The sequence below is a fragment of the Lagopus muta genome, chromosome 3 (genome assembly GCF_023343835.1).
Source record: "Lagopus muta isolate bLagMut1 chromosome 3, bLagMut1 primary, whole genome shotgun sequence".
Taxonomy (NCBI): domain Eukaryota; kingdom Metazoa; phylum Chordata; class Aves; order Galliformes; family Phasianidae; genus Lagopus; species Lagopus muta.
Window position 1 is genome coordinate 4776250 of NC_064435.1, and position 21627 is coordinate 4797876.

The 21627-nt window shown below is 37.4% G+C and overlaps 1 protein-coding gene across 7 annotated transcripts in view; it reads left to right on the forward strand.

Moving 5' to 3' along the window:
• Positions 1-21627, forward strand: part of TRAPPC9 (trafficking protein particle complex subunit 9) — a 474287-nt gene that overhangs the window by 146439 nt on the left and 306221 nt on the right. For 6 of the 7 annotated variants that reach the window (XR_007376065.1, XM_048940414.1, XM_048940418.1 and 3 more), the window contains 2 exons: positions 3940-4082; positions 14795-14905. Coding sequence is in view for 6 of the 7 variants with exons in the window: in XM_048940414.1 (XP_048796371.1) it covers positions 3940-4082; positions 14795-14905 (254 nt within the window). In the remaining variant the exon portion in view is untranslated. Of the gene's footprint in view, positions 1-3939; positions 4083-14794; positions 14906-16411; positions 17477-21627 lie in introns of those variants that run through there. The other variant, XM_048940417.1, reaches the window with a different exon arrangement.

Consider the following 21627-nt stretch of genomic DNA (forward strand, 5'->3'; position numbering starts at 1 on the left):
TTGAGGGTTCCGGGACTGAATTTTTTCATCAGACCAGGTCTAACCTTGGACACAACTCTTCATGCCTGGAGTCGGGGACATGGAATGCCTCTAATCACACTGGCCAGGTCTTTGCTTGTTTATTTACCGCTTATTTATTGCAGGTTTATCTGCTTCTATTGAAAAGATATCATTAATTGGAGAAACTTGCTTTCTCTTTGCTGCTGCCAGTAAATCTAATTATACACAAAAAATTCTTAAGCAGCTGAAATTTTTGTTTTCAGGAATTAATAGTCTGCCTAAGAAAAAATAAGCAACAACTAGCAAAAAGAAAACAAAAGGCATCCAAAAAGCTGAGAGAAGGGGATGGACGTGACAAAGAGTGGCGAAGCACTCATGCACGCATGCTCTCCTTCTGGAGCAGGTCCTACTAATGCATGTGTTAATTTGGATGAGAAGCAGCAGACCAGGGGCAGGATGGGAGTTGGGATGAAAATGTGTTTACCGTCAAGCATGTATTTTGATTTAAAAAAGAAGCTATATTTGAAGATTACACACCTAGAATAAGTTACTTTTCAAATGTCAAGCCCTAATCCCGTGAGAAATTATGCTCGTTACTAAGAGTTGTTTTCTATAATCAGTTCAGGAACTAAAATGGAAAGAACATTGCATTCTGAGTTTAAATATTTTTAGTCTTCTCATGCTGCCTTTTAAAAGTCTTAATGGGGAGCCTATGATGTTACATTCTGATATTTCTTCACGATTACTGCAGGCAGTATCTGCAGAGTCTCAGGAGCAAACTGTCTGTAGCTAAGTACTGACATTTCATCTTCTATTAAATGCTAAGATCTGCATCATGTCATTTTTTCTATTCCAGGGGAATTTAGAAAATGCAGTGTATGTGAGCCTTTGTTTGAAAGGATGACTTTATAATGTAATTATGTAAAACACTGAAACAGGACTTGAAGGTATACTATATAAGTTTGTGGATGACACTACATTGGGAGGAGCTGTTGACTCATTTCAGAGTAGAGAGGCCACAAAGAAAGGTCTTGACAAACTGGAGTGCTGGGCAGTCACCAACTGCGTGAAGTTTCACAAGAACAAGTATATGAACCTGTACCTGGGATGGGACAAGCCTGGCTGTATGTACAAACTAGGATGAGAGGCTGGAGGATGGAGGCTTTCTCCTGTGGAAAGGCATCTGGGGATTCTGCTTGATGGCAAGTTGAATCTTTGTCAGCAGTGTGCCCTGGCACTGTCTGCTGTCTGTGTGGGTTCTGCAAGACATCCGGACTAAGCAGAGAAGGATATTTAAGTCTGGGATTGTAGCATTTGGCTCGTTCTTCTCAGGAGGGGCTGTGGGAGAGAAAGGTAAATTGTTTTTAAGATGGAACTATGTAAGCTTATGAAAGCGTAGGATTTTTGTTCTGTCGCGGTGATAGAAAATCAATCTTAGATATTGGGTGTGGAGTCCTTCCCAAGCTGTGTGCATAGAAATTTTGAAGGAGATTTGAATTTCCTTTTTCCCATGTCTTGTTCGTATTGTATAAATTGTAAGCAATAAAGCTTTCTCTGATTGCCTTAAGACACTGGAAAAAATGTTTTCCTCAGTCATGCCCTTCCTCTGCACATACATATACACTCCCAGTATATATTCTGTCTGGAGCTGTACCTTTGTGTATATGTATATTCATAGGAACCCTGCTCCATTATCACAGCCGGTGAGAGTGCAGGGTTAGGTGCTCTGAAGTTCTTGCATTTAAAATCTGTTTGCCACCAATTAGGTTTTTATATTTGGAGTGGAAAGAAGACCGTTAAGTCTTTTGCTGTTCTCTCATATGGGACATGAGGCATATTTAGGGTTATAAGCCAGTTTATTTGACAATGTTTTCTCTTCAGGAGAGACCAAGATTTTGATGATGCCTTTGCTTGTTCTTGTTTATCAGTGGTGGTATACTGCAGCCTTTTTTTGAGTGTTTTCGTTTAGTGTTGGATGTTAGGATGGATTTTGCATGGGCAGTGACAGTGCTCCATGACCTTTCAAACATGTACCAATATTTACTTGTAGTTCTTTGGGACTGGGCTTTATTGAGCAGTCTTACGCCATGATTTTATGAAGGATGGAACCACGGAATAACACCTCAGTAGCTTTACAATGCAAGGAGCTTTGAATATTACAGCACTTGTATGGAGCTTACATACTTGGAGATTTCACAGAAAATCCAGTGAGAATTGAATTGCATTCTTCAGCACATCCCTGTACAACAGATACCTGTACTTGCAGAGTCTAAGTTTTATTAAGTAATCCAGATGGTTAATTAGAATGAAGCATGTTCTGAATGGGTTTGGGCATTTTTACTTTTGTTTTTAATATCAATTAGCTCTCCTGACATAAATTAAACTTGAGTTAATTAACTACAAATTAGGAATTGACATAAACAGAGTAGACAGCTTTGTCTAAAGTAGCCAGTGGATAGTTTTGTTTGTATTTTAGGGTGACTCTTATGAATCTTAATGAAAGCAAATTAAAAAATGGAGTTACTTCCCCTTGCTGAAAAGCAATCTGGAAATGTACACTATGTTTAAGTGTGCACTTGCCACTAAACTGTTGGTTTTGTACCTTTGACATTCTTTAAATCACTGGATTGCAGTTATTTTAAGGAATAGATTTTCAGTGTTTTTGTTCTTTCAACAACATTTAGAGACAAAATGGCATACGTTTTTTCCAAGTCATTAAATTCCTAAATTGTTCCTTAGAGCTTATGAAAAAACAATATGTATTTTTTTGAGAATAAGGTGTTGCCTTGGAGATTGTGGATTTTCTTTCCTTTTTTCTTTTTTCTTTTTTCTTTTTCTTTCTTTTTTTTTTTTTTTTGTACATTTATTTTTTGAGGGAAAGTGTTTTAATTCTTTATAGAATAAACTAAAAGTTACTGAGTGAGTAAAAAGACAGACAGCATTTCTAAATGCTTTTTAAAACTGTTGTAATTGTCGGCATAGACTTCAGCTTAACCTGTTAATGTCCATGCCAGAGTAGTGTCTGTATCATTGCTCTGAGATTGGCAATAGCAGATGCCTGCGGACTATAATAAGAGCAGGGAAAGAATCCAATGAGACTTCCCAAATTTTTGCCATGCTTCATGCAAATTATGCTTCAGGAGTGTAACAGAAGAAGAGGTGGCATATAGTCGCTCTGGGTGAACCAAAGGTTTGTTCTGAGCTTGAGCTTTGAAGATGACAAGGAGACTTATGCTGAGAAGCTTCACACAGGCTGTTTATTAAGTGAAAAGACAAAGTCCGAAAGTTCCAACAAAGAAATAAAGTCTCAGAACTAATGGGAGTAAAGAGTCTGTAAGGCTAATGATAATGATCGTTATTCTTAGTATTTGCTAACCAGTCACGTTCTGTGAAGTGAATATCAAGATAAAGCAAAGTTAATATACTGTATTTGGTCCATACTGTTGTTGTCTGCTAGTTAAAGGAGATGAGTATATGCTTACAATATGGAGACCAGATATTTCTACTTTTCTGTTGTTGTTCAATGTCAGTCTGAAGTCAAAAATTCTTTCTCATTTAATTACAAAGGTAATGTAGTGATGAATATTATTAAAAGAGTGGAAGAGCTTATCATTTAAACATCTATGAACTCTTCTAAGCAAAAATAAGCTCTTCATTTTCTCTGTGTTAAATGTCAAATGAGGAATTATGTCCATCTGACTTTGTTCTCTACTAAGTTTTTTTTATAAAGGGTTAAGGAAGAAAAGCAACTTAGGGATGCAGTCATTTGATTCCCTTTTTTTTCTAAAGGTAACAGAATAGGTGTGTTAGGAAGGCAAATTCAAGTTCTTGATGGCATAAAAACGTTGCTATCATTTCTGTGATTTTAATTGTACTTTTGAAATGCACAGTAATGACATATACTAATTACTACTAAGTAATTTACTTCTATTTCTCCAGACACTGGAAGCCATCCTGAATTTTAAATACTCTGGTGGACCAGGACACATTGAAGGATATTACCGGAACCTTTCACTGGGTCTTCACGTAGAAGTAGAGCCTTCTGTTTTCTTTACACGTGTCAGCACCCTTCCAGCAACCAGGTGAACCTTATTTTGATACCTGTACTTGTGACTCATTGTTAATATTGACTGTAAACTAAAAAGCATTCTGAAAACTTTCAGTAGTCACAAGCAAAGAATTCTATGAACTAGTTTTCAAAATACTTCCACTTTAGGAATTTAACCTTAATTAATTGCAGACTATGATTAAAGCAATCCATGTTCACTGCAAAATTTCTGAGTTTCAAATGTTATTTCAGTAAGGTTTATTATTAGTTTATTCTAATCAGAGAATCATAGAATGGCCTGGGTTGAAAAGTACCACAGTGATCATCGAGTTTCAACTCCCCTGCTATGTGCAGGGTCACCAACCACCAGACCAGGCTGCCCAGAGCCACATCCAGCCTGGCCTTGAATGCCTGCAGGGATGGGGCATCCACAGCCTCCTTCCACATCCACAGCAGGCAACCTGTTCCAGTGTGTCACCGCCCTCTGAGTGAAAAACTTCCTCCTAATATCTAACCTAAACCTCCCCTGTCTCAGTTTAAAACCATTCCCCCTTGTCCTGTCACTGTCCACCCTCATGAACAGCCGTTCCCCTGAGTATGTCCTGCTTATTATAATACTTCTTTCTGTATCTCTTCACTGTTGTGATATATTCTTCATTACACTGTTTTGTGTTTACCTAGCATAGTCTTACCAAAAATGTATGCGTTGATGATTGTCTTTGAATATAAGGAATAAATTGTAAACATTCTCTCCTTCAGTGCTGTCATTAGTGACAGAATGGTTTCCCGTGTGCCAGTGAGTTTCAAAAATCAGAGCAGCACCTGATGGTTGTCAAATGCCATAATTATTAAAATTTGACTTATCAAAATCTGAGTGCAATCAGTTGTAGTAAGTAATTATTTGCTGTAAATTGTCTTTATTTGCTACTAAATGTACATTTCATATTCTGTATATTTTTACTAATTACTGCTTTTTATTCTGCTTAAGGAAAGCAGTTTTTACAAGAATCTATTCTGTAATGTAATGATTTTACTGATTCTTAATCAATTAATTACATGTTCACGTGTAAATTCACCTATACCAGTCATTAAATACTCTAACATGTTTAAATATTTGGGATACATTAAATACCTGGAAGTTCCAGAGGTGGCCGTTGAATATCTCTCACCAAAAAGTGAGTAACCATGCTTGGCTTTGTTGGAAAGAGAGACTGAAGGTGGCTTTGCTTTCAGTGCGTAATTACTTCTGAGGTACAAATACAAAGTAGGAAATGTTTTTTATACAGTTGTTACAAAGTGGATAGAAATGGAATGAAGCAATGGGCAGTGGTCATGGCAGCCCATGGCAGTGGTCATGGCAGCCCAAGGCAGTGGTCATGGCAGCCCATGGCAGTGGTCATGGCAGCCCATGGCAGTGGTCATGGCAGCCCATGGCAGTGGTCATGGCAGCCCATGGCAGTGGTCATGGCAGCCCATGGCAGTGGTCGTGGCCCTAAGCTGCTGGAGTTCAAGGAGTGTTTGGGCAGTGCTCTGAGATGTGTCTTGGATTTGGGGTGGTCCTGTTTGTAGCCAGGAGTTGGCCTACATGATCCCTGTTCAGCCCTTACAAACTAGAATATTCTGTAGTTCTGCTTATTTTGGAAATCCTCCTCTATTCCTCCAAAGTAGCAGGATTATTGGAAAGTGTGCCAGCATGCATTGTGGGAGCAAGCTTTTCTTTTAAGTTTGAAATTATTTTAGTGCATTTGTGTAACACTGCTTAGAGAGTTGAAAGTGAACTTAATAGATCAAAAGATTCATATTGTTCCTAAGACTTTTATCAGCAAAAAGGTAATAAAGAAAACCCAGAAGTAGAGTGGAAAGGCCTACTAGCCTATGTGATGTTGGTGCCATACTTCATTTTTCAAAGGGAAAAAATGAGTCACCGCTATGGTACTATTGCAGAAATGTCCAAGGATGGATGAACCCCACCACAGCTCGCAGAGCACAAAATGTTTCTTTTGATCCTGTGAACAAAAGCAATGAAACCTTAAGAAAAGTAACTGAGCTGAATTTTCTGCAGCTCGTATTGTATGCATTTGCTTCATTCTTCGCCTGTTCCTCACACAGATCAGTGTTTAGGTCAATGGAAAGTGGCTTGCTGATTGGAGGGGAGGTTAAACATATTACTGATTTTATTTTGAAATCCTAAGTGTTAAACTGTTCTGGGGACAAACGTTAAAATTTCTTTCAGCAGTGTTGTGTTGCAGGACTTGTCCAATGGCTGTGCAAATCTGTTATGTTACATGGGTGTACATTGCTCAGTCATGAAGCATTTTAAGTGCTTATTACCTGGCTCTCCTTGTTCCAAGTTTTAGTTTTAGTGAGTAGTAACACTTTTCGTTTACTCTTGTGCTTCCCAATGGTAATCCCTCATCAACAGTCATGTATAATTCAGTGTTGTTTTAATAAAAGTAAAAGTAACGTCGTCTTCCAAACTACTGAGGATAAATATCTGTCATTAAATGAAAGAACGTTTGTGTCTTGATTTTTGATCATCTCTGCCAATATCTGAGGCCCAGTGAAAATCAAATTTTGTACTTTTGCTTGCTCTTTTAAAAACTTGACTCAGGTTTCCCATCGAGTTTGCAGCTGAGATTGCATTGCTTAAATTCTATTCTAGGCACTGGACTTCTTTTTGTTTAGTCATTATGTGAGGCTGTGTTTTGTAACTTACCTTCTCAGCTGTCATTTCAGAATGAAAGCTAACATTGTTTTCATTTTCTGGGTGCTTTTTTTTTTATTAAAAAAAGCCAAAACATTTTACCTCAATAAAAGTAAGAAACAGTAGCTTAATAGCTGCTGGGCTTAAAATCAGAGTGAAATATAAAACTCTAAACATTGATTCTTCCCTTAGGTCTCTACTGGAAAATAAAACAAACAAACAAACAAAACCTGGGAAATTGTTAATGAAATCACTCCCCCCGCCCATGTAACATAAAGATTATGGTTTATGTAAAAACTTTCCAGACATAGGTGGTATTTCTTCTATTTGATCAGGCATACATGAGAGATAACAATGAAATTGCTGGTTTTTTTTGTTTTTGTTTTTTTTTTCTCCTTCTGTGAGAGTGTGGGTTGATTTTGCTTTGTTGTTGTTTGTCTACATATCTAGCCATAATTATGCACTCATGCACAGGCTTGTGATTTATGGATAGAAGTTTCATTAGCTGCGATTTCACTGTGTGTTAAGATGCGTTCCATCCTGACAAGAGATCCTTTTAACCTTTTATCTTTGTTGGTCAGTAGGGGCACCTTGGCTTGATGCAGCCCTCGCTGTGCTACAGTGTGCAATCTGTTGCCTAATATTGATTCAGATACCAGCCCTCCTGTCAGAAGAGGTGATGTTCTGTCAGTTAGCAGCCGTACTCTGCTCCAAGGAGTTTCACTGGGTATCATTGTATGCTCACTGAGCTGCCTAGAGTACTGATGGAAAAGACTCATGCTTGGAAGTTGTTTGCCTCTGGTCGTGTCACTGTAATCCTTGATTTGCTTATTTGTCTTTGAAAGGAAATCATTATCCTGTGATTACTAATCAAAATTGTAATAAGATAGGCTCTGTGTGCAATGTAGGGTACTTCTATTCTTTTAATCCCTTGCCATTATGCCATCTACACAAAAGTAAATGAGAACCATCTCCAAAGGCTAGAAAGTGTGGATTTGTAGATCAAGTCCATCCATAGTGAAACCAGGATACTGCATTTCTTTTTGGGTAAGGCTTGGTCTTTCCCTTCCATTCTACAAATTCAAGATGATGAGCAAAGTAAATTTTTTAATTTTCTTAAGGCAGCCAAGTTTTCTTCTGATCTTAACACTGCCTTACAGCTTCAGCTGCATGTCTTTCTTGGCTGAGACTCTGTCCTTGTAGTTGAGTCAGATTGAAACAGAAAAAAGGTGACACTGCAGGTCTGACACTGTGAAGTTCAAGAAGTGCCATTTCATGTAACTGTAGGTTCATTTCCCTTCGTAGCATTAATGTATTTCATTTAATGCAGTGATGTAGTACTGCTAACAAGGCATCAATCCGTAATAATGCCTGCAGTGTGCTCCTACTCTAAGACCTATCAGTGTTTGGATCATCAGTATACAATTTTTCCAAGGTGGGCTTCACTTACTACAGAAAAAGAATGATCTTGTTTGTGTGGAGAGTTCTCAGGAGATCCTCTGTTGGATGGGCAGAAGTTTGGACCTTAACAAAACCAGATATGATTTTCAAAATTTCAGTTCTCGTTTCCATGATTGCCCACGTTTTTGGTACAATAAATTGCAGTTTGCACCGTGCAGGAGCCAGGTTTGGGTTAGAGATTCTGCTTATCACTCACCAATGACAGAAGAGTAAATAGCATGTTTCTTCCCATGTTCTAACAAATGTTTTGGTTACACAGTAGAAAAGCTATTCAGTATTTTTTGAAACAATTCTTGCACTTTTGGAACTGAATTTTTAAGTAAGTGTTCTTACTTAATACATTAATACATTTAGAATGAGAGTCAACTACCTGCTGATGGGCTGCAATTTCTGACCTTACCGTTTTCAACATTTCGCTCCTCAAATGCTGTAGATTTTTAAAGGGAAGGCCAGCATCTTTCAGTTGGCCACCTGAAGATCAGTCGTTGTAGTTTGTTGTGAAGAAGGCCAAGCTATAGCCTGTTTAAAATGACTTGGTATCTCCACAGTGTTCAATTCACTCTTATATTAAAAACCAAAACAGCTGAAAAAGAAACCATGCTAATTCAATTGGTGAGACTGATTAACCATTTATAAAGACTGTCAAGGAGTGGGTTTAGTAAATTTTTCTTTTGTATTCTCGAGACTGGATGTCTTTCTAGACTACATTCTTTATTTAAATTCACACAATTGAGCTGATGATATATTTTAATGAGTAAGAACCCATGACACATAGATGTTTAGGTCCAGTGGTTAGATCATCTTGCTAACCCTAAACTCTGCTAATTATACATGTTGCAGTGAGTTCATGGAAGTGCAGCAGATAGTAGCTTACAGATTGGGAGCACTGATTTTTGAGATCAAAATGTTAAATATGTAGAGTTTGGCAAATGAAGGTGTGAGAACATAAATCTACAAGTATTTATAGATGTGCTGGGAATATTTAGCATAAATGAGAAGGTTTACAACTAGGAAAAGTCGGATGAGGACAATTCATAGAATCATAGAATTGCTCAGGTTGGAAAAGACCTTAAAGATCATCGAGTCCAACCACAACCTAACCATCCTACCTTAACTAACATCCCTCTGCTAAACCAGGTCCCTGAGCACCACATCCAAGTGGTTTTTAAACACGTCCAGGGATGGTGACTCAACCACCTCCCTGGGGAGCCAAAATCCCTTTTAATAGTAAGATATGTGAATTTCTGAGTTAATAATCTAAGGTGGAAAGATTTATTTATAGGATCTAGAATTTATATTCTAAATCATTGTTTTGCTGTGTTATATGAAGAAACTGTGCTTGTTGGTGGATCTGAGGGAGCTGGGTTGAATTCCAGCCTGCGTTTGCCTGTTGTCATTTCCAAAAGCTTCTCTTCTCTCTCTGACATTGTTTTGATCAGGGATATTGGGTATGACCATTTAAAAAGAAGGCATGAAAGAAACAAAAATTCTGGGTGTGAAAACACTCTTTCATTTCAGTTGATGGCAAACTAAGCTGAGTCAGGATGCTGATAACTTGCCAAAACCCCTCTGAGTGTTTCTTGTTTGAACTGACTTTAGAACAAAGCTAGAAACAGAATGGCAATAAGATTATTCACTGCAGTGAGCTGTCATTAGAGCATGATAGCTGCATCTGGTTTGTAATATTGTGTTAAATGTTACTGAAGTATATCCTCTGATGTCATTTCAGAGTAGGTCGGAATAGTAATTGCAATACCCCTGAAAGAAATTTCTAGATCACAGTGTAATTGCCTCTTGTCTGAGTTCCCATGGCCCCACTTTTGTGACTATTTCTGTAATCCTAACATTGTAAGGCTTTTAATACATGGTTTGATTCATCATGTCACCAGCTTCTCTTTGTCTTACGTCCCGGGTTCTATAAAGGAAGATAATATAAATTAATTTATGCAATAAATCTCCAAGACACAGTAGAATTAAAAATAAATAAATCTTATCTTTTAGAGTTTGAAGTAAGTACTGACTTAATTGTGCACGTTATTCTGAGACCTTTCGAGTATAATTCATCCAACTGAGAACATCTTTCTAATTCTAGCTTTTGCCTGCACTGCCTCCTGACATACAGCCTTCCATGGTACTTGTAAAATGCAGCCTTGCGCGTGAAATGCACGGTAGATTCTTCTAAAGGAAACACGGGAGACAAACAAGGAAGATAACTGAAAGGGAAGTTGTTTGCAGAATGTGATTTTTAGCATTTTTCCACTTAGGCTTTGAAACTGCTTGGTTCAGAACAGCAAGATGGGAATCAAAGTAAAATCCTTTCTAGAACTTAACCCAGAGTTTGTATACATCCATCTCTGTTTAAACTGATCTCTTAATACTGTGCAATATGTGTACATCATTCTGTTCACAAAAGAAATCTGTTTCCAATTTCTGATGTGTTTTGCTGGATAGTTTTAAGTACAGTTTCCCAGGAAAATGAAGTTTATATGATCACTCTAGGTAAAATTTGGCTAATTTCTCCTGGTGGCTTACCCTGTACAGCCCTTCCTAGTTCACTAAATATTTAGTGTAAAATATTACCTGGTGGTACATAGTTTGTTAAAAGGTGAAGAAATTGGGGTAATTCAGTAAAATAAGATGATATTGAGCAAACGTTGGATAGTCCTTCCCAGTTCCTAGAAACACAGGCTTATGACTGCTTTTCTTCAGCCAAAAATTTTGGTAGACTGCTATGGTCTGTAGTAAAATCATCTTCGGATCTATTTATTAGAATGAGTGTTCAATTCTTTTTTTAAATAAGCTTACACACTTCTCAAAGAAAACTCATTTACCTCACGTGGAGGCAATGGCTGATGGTCTCAGATTTTTCTCAATTGCCTTGAAATCCTTAAAACAATATGACATTTGAAATTTTTCTGGTACAGAGCTTAGTTTAAACAACAGATTACTGGATTAAACTGTGTGCTGTGTTCCGCAAATTCATGCTGGAGTTCCTTTATCACCCTTGTGTGAATATGATTTACTTCTAAAATATCATTGACTGACACTGAAGTAGGTTATTTCCTTCCTGTCTTTCAAAGAAAGGTCTTCTGTAAGTTTATCTGTAGTGAAAATTGATGTGAAGAGGGAATTAGGCTTTCTTACTAATTCTTTGTTTTCCTGGAACTTTCATTTTTGACCTGCTTGTAGCTCAGTTTCATCAGTTCTACACAGTCCTCCTGCTTGTGACATGGCAGAAAATAAAGAGAAAAAAGAAAGTTTTTTCTACTTTCCAGATCTTAAGTAAATTGCTCTTTAACAACTTGCAGGCTTTCTTTTCTTCCCCTTTTATTGTAGTATTACATATAATTTACCAGAGTTTATATTTTGTCTTATTTCCAGTATTCAAACCTTGTTTCAGGCCATATATTTTTGTAACCTGAAATTGTTTGTTTTTTATTGCTCTAATAGTTGGTTTGATGCTGATATGTAATTACCCTGAATTGTGGTGTAGTATTTTCCTACTGCCTTCATGTTGTCTGCAATCATTTTATACCTGTATCTTACTATTTTTCAAGTACTGTAATGGTTCTCTAGCTCTTTTACTTTTTACTGAAGATTTCCTTATTTTGCTCAAAAGTGACAAGGAAAAAATATTTTCCCTGTAGGCCTATTTTTTGTGGTGCTTGTAAAGGGTGAGCAAAGCGTCGTGACAAATAATTTCCACTGTATAATCCAAGAGTTTTTATTCAGGAATTGTTAGAATTAGTGACGGTGTTCAGTTCTGAAGGTCTGCTGCTTGTAAAGATCCCTTATATTTATAACATCAGTTGTTTTATTTACAAAACTTTGATTCTGCCGTCAAATACTATTGTACAAAGCTTGTATGAATGTTATTTCAAACGACTGTTTGTTTCTTTCTGTGGGATAAGTAAAAAATTGCTTCCATGTCGAATTTTATAAGCAAAGAAATCTCTCTTGCAAATCATGTCTTAGCATCTGCTGGAGAGACAGAAGCTTTCTGTGGCTTTGCAGGGCTCGTCCCACTGCCAGCAGTGAGATGGAAGCCTGGCTTGCTTTCTCATTCCTTGCTGATACCAGGTTAGCTACTGCCTCTCGCAGTCGTTCCTTTTATGTGAGCTGTATAGGCAGGGAGCTTCTGCTAGAATCTGTGACTCCTTATTTGTTCAAAATTCATGAGTTTTGACATGTTTGCTTCAGGCACTCAGGTACCTTTGTGCATTATCTATATTCAGTATTCACTGGAATTTTACCCGAAAAGAGCAAAAACCCTGAAAAATACCAAAAAGCACCTCTACTCTTCCCACCCCCCGTTTCCTTTCTGCTTTTCCTTAGAGGCATGGTGCTGTCCTCAGGCAGTGCTCGCTTGTAGCTCAGTGCCTGGTTGCGTGTGGTGTTGCTGTCACTTGGGGCTGAATCCCATACTTGTAAGAATGTCCCATCTCAGGGTTCTGCATGGCATCAGTGCGGTTCCTCCTGTATGCGCCCTGGAAATACTCTCTCTTGATACTCAGCAAAGAATGGCATTACACACCAGCGGAGCTTTTTCATAAGTGGAAGAGCAGCTCTTATACTCTTGCATTGTTAGAGCTTAATTCTCTCTGGAATGACTGGAGTTGAATTGAAATTCTTACGCAGTAGGAGAAGTGTACTTGGTTACCTGAGGCTCTCAACTGTATCTTACAGAGTTTGAATGTGTGTTACTTGAAAGACTGCTCTGACAACCCTTATCTTACCACTTTGTTTCTCTTTCTTCCCTTCTGGGGAACTTCTGATTTCATGTGAGCTCCCTCTCAAGTTTCTCAGAGTAGCTGTGGATGCCCCATCCCTGGAGGCGTTCAAGGCCAGGTTGCATGGTGCCCTGGGCAGCCTGACCTGCTGGCTGACAACCCTGCCCATGGCATGGAGTTGGAGCTAGGTGATCGTTGAGGTCCCTTCCAACCCGAGCCATTCTGTGTTTCTCTGGTTCTATGATAAGTTAAAGCTGCTAATGAGTTTTATTTCTGACATCCAACACAAGTTGCTTTTCCCTACTTAGTGTCTGTGCCAGCAATTACATGGGTTGTAATGATCTGTAATCTCTGTACAATAGCTACACTACTTTATTCTGTAATTCCCAATGACAAGTCATCTAATGTTGTTATAAATACATTTAAACGTTGAAGTCATTTATAGTTAAAGATAAATTATAGTGATGCTTATGGCTGGGATATTTTCCTCGATTAAGTAGCTTCTGAGGAAGTTTTGAATTTCAGACTGGACTGATAAAGCATTATCATAGCTATCTGATTGCATTTGGCATTTTCTATCCGATTCTTTCTGATTTTTTGCTTCATTTGTATTACATTACAATCTTCATTCAATGTTCCTGTTTGTACATTATTTCACAAAGAAGAGAAGTTTAGAAATAAGACTAAAAATCTACAGTAAAGTTTCTTTTCTGTAGCTCTGTCAATATTATTTCCAAATATAACCGAAAACACTGTATATTTCCAATGAATGCATCTAGGGAAGTTTGGATTTGAAAGACAGTAGCTGGTTAATATAAGACCTTCTGTTAGTCCTGTCTGTGTGATCCTTTCTGTAAGAAGGGACAAAGTTGTCTCTCCTGGAGTAGTTGGCATAATGCAGAAAGCCAACATTCTCCAGCCTATGAGCAGAGTAAGGCCAGAGGAGGCCATGAAGGTGATCTGAGGGTTGGAGCACCTTCCCTACAAGAACAGGATGAGAAAATTGAGGCTCTTCAGCCTGAAGAAGAGAAGACTCCAGGGAGAACCTATAGTGGCCTTCCAGTACCTGAAGGGGGGCAATAGGAAAGCTGGGGAGGAACTTTTTATAAGGGCAGGTAGTGACACAACAAGGGAAAATGCGTTTAAACCGGAGGAAGATTTAGACTAGATAGCAGGAAGAAATTCCGTAGTGTGAAGATGGTGAGACAGTGGAACAGGTTACCCAGACAGGTTTTAAATGTTCCCTCCCTGGAAGCATTGAAGGCCAGGCTGGATGGAGCTTTGAGCAACCTGGTCTAGGGGGAGGTGTCCCTGCCTACAGCAGGGGGTTGGAAGTAGGTGATCTTTAAAGGTCCCTTCCAACCCAAACCATTTCATGATTCTATTATGCGTGGAACTGCTCCCTTACAAACTGGGCAAGGATTTAAAGTTTTGCTGCTTAAAAAGATAAATGTCAAGGTAGTATGAAGTAAGAAAACCTGTCTTGTGTGAATGCTGAAAGAACTGAATAAAACGTGTGGCTTTTTCCCACAGAATTGAATCTTAAAACAACAGAGTAAGAATATATGCAGATGATCAAATGCTATAGGACTTAATATTATTGGGGTCATAGTTGTCATGGAACTCTAATTGAATATATGCTTCTGTCAGGTTTTAGTTTTTTAAAAAAGGTATTTGTACTAAAAGAGTAAGATATTGATATAAATATAAGGCATCTACTATCTCTTGAATGTATGTGTTTTTCTATGCAAGCATAAATATTTATGTGTAAATGTTTTTTCAGATGTATGTATGATTGTTCTGTGGTGTTTTACTGACATTGTGGTATCCTTTTTTCCCCTGCCCGAACAGCACCCGGCAGTGTCATCTACTTCTTGATGTCTTCAATTCCACAGAGCACGAGCTGACCATCAGTGCTAGGAACAACGAAGATTTAATTCTGCACGCTGGAGAATGTCAGCGGTAAGTCCTTTCCTATTTTAAGGGCCCTGCTTTAAAGCATATTATTTATTTCTACCCTGCTGTTGATATTTGGGGCCTTTTTTTTTAAGGTGTTTCATTGAGTTTTAGTACTTTCTCAAGTTAATTTCTTTGGCTTTGAATCTAGTAAAGGATAATATATGAAAGGGTAGGTTGTGAAGTAGGGATATGGATGTAACACTGACCCAACTAGTTCAGTTGTGTTCTTAGTTAATATTTTAATATGATTTTTATGTGGTCTGAACATAGTTCTTCCACTGTTAAAATCAGAACCCAATAGATCTTATCCTTTCCCAGTTTGAAATGCTCTTTTCTCCATGTAGTTCCCCAGACTCTTTGTCTGTTTTTATAGAAATAGAAATGGAATAAAGAAAAATAAAATTGCTGAATAAGCAGTGACAATTTCTGTAGTGAAAATATTCTAGAATTAAGTAGACTCTTCTATGTGTTGTTTCTTCCAACACTACTGGGATGATGTAAATGCTATTTTGTACCTAACTACATCCTGAAACACCATGTTGTGTCTGAATGGAATTTCTACAACTGACTCTACTCTAGGTATCTTGTTTGGTTTTTCTCCTTCAGATGATCATTTTGCCTAGATAACATCATTTTCATCTTGAAAAGATGAACCACGAGAAAAGATATGTTTCAGTTTGGTCATAGACATCACAGTTCTGTTCTTTGGGAGAGTTCTCTTAAGTCGTACAATTGATAAGCATTTAAAAGGAAATACTTCAAAGTATTTAAATTTCAGCCTGAATATTATTTTGAAGTAGAAATACATCAATTGCAAGACAAGCAATTGTGAAAAACAAGTACAAAGTATCTAGGAATCTCAGTAATATCATGACAAAAGGTGTCTCAAGGTTAAATTCTGTCAACTGTTCTTTCTGAAGAAATGGACAAAAATAGTGGTAACAAGCAGTGCTTTCTTCCTTTTCTAATTTTTTTCAGAAAGAATTCACTCTTTTCAGAAAATCAGACTAAATACTTACCAAAATGTGCATATTCATATCTGTGTTCTCTGTATATTTGTGTATGAATTTTCTACTCACAGTTTTTGGGACAATATGTAATATAATTACTTTGCATCTCCTTGTTTGAATTGCTTTTGTTTTCATATGGATTTAATAACTGAAGTTTACTTATCCTGAAATCATTACATTTTAATGGATAAAAACTCTTTCAATAAGACTTTTGAAGCAGTCATTTAGCGAAGTGGATTTTGTGGCTCTTGGAAGAATTTAAGCCTTTTAAGGACATTGATTTTAATCTTAATGCAAAATATTTTATTGTTTTATTTGTGTTTAGGAATTGCAGAGAGTTTTCTACCACTTCTAAACACATTTGTTATTTCTTGAATGATAAACAGTATAACTTTCAACTATATATTTATAACTAGGTATATACACAACTAATATCTGTGTGCATTTGTGACTGTATATATAGCTCCTACGTTACTTGGAGGTTTATTTTCTATTCTAGTGAATCCTCTGCAGAAACTTAGATGGAACATAACTGAGCCTTAAAATCAGCCAACTCTTTCTACTGTGGAGCTTTGGATAATTTTACAAAAAACAAGAAATCTTCCCCTTTTTTGAAGCACTGGTCCTAGGTCTGTGTTTGGTAATGTAGAACTGTCATTCACAGGGGGTTACTTTTGAACCAAATGTTTCTGGCCCAGATGTACAATGTTTTTCACTAAGACCTACTATTAGGATATCTTTTTTCATCTCCAGGCATCGACTGCTTTTCAATTTGAGTGATATTTGAGGTGAGGCTGTTCAATGAAGGTCTTTTTTCCCTCCTTCCCAGTACCTTCCTGGTTCTTTCTTCATTCTTTATATTTTCCTCATTCCACTTTTATTTGAAGTGTAACTTTTCCTCCAGTTCTTACTTTGGTTCCTAGTGATTTCTTTTGTAATTTACTCTCCCTCCATTCATCACCATCATTTTGAAATCTCCTGTTCTGATGAAGAGTAGGTTCTGGGAAATTGTTTTCCTCATCCCTGTTCTCATTGCTTGAGATTGTGTTTATCATATTTTCTGCCAGCAAACCTAAGAAGAAGAATAATGGTGCTTCCTGCTTACTGTTTGCCTCTTTACTTCCCCTGGATATTCAGAAACTAAAATAACTTGGAAGTTTCTGATGCGTTGTTTCTGCTTTCTATATTATGGAGCAGGAGTTCTCTTAGAAAAGCTATTGGAAATTCCAGCCTTCAGATAGTTTTCTAGACTAGTGGAGCTTTCCATCTGTAAAACTGTTTCTTGCATTGTCTGCTGTGTATGATTGAAGGAGGTTTACTGTAAATTAGAAATATTTTCAATATAATCAGCAGTGAAACTGAAATTGTTTATCACAGTGATGTGGGATTTAATAGATTGTTCAGAATTAGAGGAATACAGCAGGCAGCTCCAGGAAGGGATTTTATTATGTAAATTAACAAAGAAGTGTTGCTAGTAGCAGTGATTTTGGTTTACTGAAAAACAGGTATTGTAATTATTGTGTTTCTTACTTGATTATCAAACCATTAAAATTCAGTCTCATGACAACCCTAATTTATCTGTAAATCTCTTCATAATTTATGGTAATAGTTGTTACCACATTTTGTGCCCTAGGATATCTCATTTTGTACAACATACCATACTTCACCTTTCCATCCCCGTTCTGTGTGCAGTGTGTCTGTCAGCGAGGAGTGGCAAACATCATAATCTGTGGAAGATCTACAAGGCAGTGGTCTTGTAGCTGAATTTTCTCCTCTGTCTTTATGGTGCAACACAGCTGAGTTTTCTGAGTCCTTGTCGTGTTTACACGACTTCACAGTTAGTGACTGTAAATGTAACGCTGTTAGATTAAGGTCAGTTTTGGCCTTGGTGTGAGGATCATGAGATTCAGTGCTTTCGACTCTATGGGAACAGAGCCGGCCGAAAACTCGAATTGTGAAGAACAAACAGGACCTTGATAACAGCAGTCTGGAGAAAAGGGTCAAACATTGCCAGCCATGGAGGAGCTGCCAAGAATCTGGCAGCTTCTTCACCAGGTACATGAAATGAGATCTGTGGTTTTTTAGAATTGTATTTCCCTACGTATAGAAAAGACCCCTAAAGTTTTTGAACAGGTGTATGACTGGTATATTACATCATAAGTGAGGACATCCTCTTATGGCCTTCGGGGCAGCGTTTACAAGTTCTGACAAGTACTGGTCATAGAATAGAATCATTTGGCTTGGAAAAGACCTTTAAGATCAAGTGCAATCTCCAGCCATACCTACCGTGTCCCATCACTAAGTGTCTTAGTGTTACATCCACACATCTCTTTTATCCAGGGATGGTGACTCCACAACCTCCTGGAGCAGCCTGTTCCAATGCCTAACCATGCTCTCCATGAAGAAATTCTTCCTAACGTCCAGTCTAAAGCACTGCTTTCACAGTTGCCTGGGCACACTGCTGGCTCATGCTCAGCCAGCTGTTGACCAGCACCATGTTCTTTTCTGCAGGGAAACTAACTGTCCAGCCACTCTTCCCTGTGTCTATAGAGCTGCATGTGGCTGTTGTGGCCCAAGTGCAAGATGACTCATGTGAATGCTGATGGGAAACAATATGATGGATTTTTTTTTTTTTTTAATCTCTTTCTTACACACACACACACATATATATATTGTACATAAGTTTGGGAATTGAATAATTAAGTAATTAATTAATACATACCACAGCAGCAAAGTCAATGATCAGAAATTAAGAACTGCAAGCCAAGAATTCTTTCTGAGTGAGCTAGTTCATGCCCTTTAGCAGGACTATAGGGCTAAATGAGTGAGCTTTCTTAAACAATCCACTGCAGTAAGTTATTATTGTCAAAGTCAAGCATTCCTTGGTTTTGATAAGTGAACTTATATTGACCTCAGACTTTTTAAAGTACTTTTTTGTTAAATTCTAATGGCAGTCAAGAACAATGAAATAATGAAATTATTATTTTTATTTTTATACCTCTCATAATAGGTTTTTTTTTTTTTTAACCATGAAAAATAAGGTTATTTTAAAAATTCTATGAAGGCCAGTGACTACTGCTTATTTAAATACGTTGCTTAATTGGGCTGTGAAGTCTGTGAATATCTGATTAGACCTAATTGGCTAAATGTCGAATTTGCAGAAGTGACATTACTCTAGAAACTGGTTGTCAGGTTTGTGTTAAATACTTACTATCTTCTTTTTATAACTGCTTAATAATAAAAGAATACTAAGCTAAATGGAAGTGTTGTATACTGAAATCTGGAGTACTAGTTAGCAATGCACAGGTTTATTGAGAGCATTTTAAAACTTGTCCCCTTCCAGAGGGTAGGAGAACCTAAAGATTCTTTGCCCTTTCAACAGTAAGTTCCCTCAGTAAATTTGTTGTCCTGTGCATATAAATCATGATAGTTATGACACGTAACTGCCATGTAAGTTTTAATTAGTGCTTTTGTTTATGACAGGACATGTTGTTTGTATCAGAGATTATTTCTTTCTTCCATTGTTGTTATGGTTTGTTTTTTTTAAAGACAAAGTCATGGTGATGAAAGTTCTCTGTTGTCATTGAGAGAAACTGAAATTGCACAGCAGTTTCTCTGACTCTTCATGTTAAATACATGGCAAGCTGAAAGGTTTTTGGGGAGCAGCAAGCTGATTAAAAATAAATCAAAGGTTGTATTAACAAAAATAGTTTTCAGGGTAATAGATTATGTTTTCTTGACAGTTGTTAAGTGCATAGTTCTGTTGTGTAAGGCTTTTTGTTTTTATTTATATTTATTAACAACCAAATCAATATCTTAATATGCTACATAATTTTGGACTAATAATTGGCTATCCTTAACAGAGAAATTGGAATGGAAATGTACGTATGTTTAGGGAGGGTTTGTGTATTCAGCACCGGTCAGATCCACTTTTTATGTGTATTTCAAAGGGCTTGAAAGTTGGAGACGTTATGGATAAGATCTACGAAAATGGCAAATAATAAACAGAACTATGAAGAAGTAAAGAGAAATAAAGGGAATAATAAGGAGAAACTTAATTTGGGTTGCTTTGCAGTTGAAGCACTCGTGGACTCTCTTCCTCTGAAGGGACCTGCTTGTTTGGTACAGTGCAGGAGTACGGTGGCTGAGCAACCAATGATTTTGGATGGTTTTGGATCCTCAGTGTGGGTGCTGCAAAATAAACAAATGCTACAGGAGAGTTGAACAGGCAAATAGAAATATGGAATGGTAAGTGAGAATTAAATCATTCAGTTCTGGTCGCACGTGTTTAAGAAGAACAGGATCTTGTGATGGAAGATGCAGACAGATAACTGATGAAAATGATGTAGACCTTGAGTTTGGTTTGACATGTACAGTAGAAATTAAACAAAGTTGGGGACAGAGAAGGGCTCTCTTTTAATTATTAAGGGAGGTGAAAACAGTTGGTAAAAGCCAAAGTGGAGGCAAAGGTCCTGGCTTCTTCTGACGTGTCCTTTGGCAAATGGCTCAAGACCAGTCCGTAATTGCAGGACTTTTTAGCAGGAAGAACTTTTCAAGTGCTGTGGTCCTGCGTTTGATGATAAGAAAACAAATGCCCCTTGCGAGTTTTAACAGCAGTAAGTGTGGCTAGCTGCTTGTTCATCTCTCTGTTCCCTCCCCAGTGGGTTTTGTTCTGGATGTAGAGTATTTCTGTGGGCAGTGAGCAAGAGAATTGTGAGATTGCACAACTCCTCGTAAGGTTTTTTCCCTCTTCCTCAAAAGTAGGTGTAAGCAATTTAACAGCTCTTCTAAATCAGGGGTGACTAACCAGCTGGATGTAGCCTGCATGGCAATTTTTCACTGAGTATTGACTTGACCTTAGGAGACCCAATTTGCAATGTTTCTAATATTTTGTGTACTGGGGGACAAATGTGAGTGCAAGCCAAGTTTGTCTCTGACAGAATTTATTAAATGTAATAGAATATAGCATAAACAAAGCTAGATGAGTTGGCCCCTATACAAAATATTTCATAGATGTTAGTACACATTTGCTATCCTAGTGTTGGATCTGGAAATCACTCCATATCTGATGTGATGTAAGAGACAAATAAAAATGGATACATGGAATGCTGATCATAGGCAATTCAGGGTGCAAAAGCTCTCTTGAAAAGAACTCAAAATAATTGATTTCAGAATTCAAATTTTTTGTAAAGGAGCGTTTTCATAGGAGGAATCAAGCTTGTTCCTTCCTTCATTTCTTTAATACTCGGGGGAAAAATTATTTGTATATTGAATTGTGGATACTAGACACTTAGAGGAATATATTTTGTTCCTTAGTAACTAGCAGTCTTAAGTGGAAGCATTACACAAAGTGCAGACCTATTAAAAATTGACTGAAATGATAGTACTTTTTCATTTGTTTCTCACTTTTGTACAAGATGGGTGGTAAGAGAAAGGAGGAATGCAAGAAAATTTGTAAGTGCTTCTTTTGTTAGGTAACAATGGATCAACAAGTGAAACAGGAAAAAGTACTGCTTCCTGAAAGAAATCATAGTGTAAATCAAATTTTGCTTGCACTTAATTCACACGTATTGATGCCTTTGGGTATTTATTGTCATTTTAGAAGGATAATATTTCAACATTGAAGAAAAAAACTGGATGCTGAAAGTCGACTGTTAGCAGCCTTTCCCTGGATATCATTTCCTTCATTAAATGAAAAGCGGGAAGAAACATGTA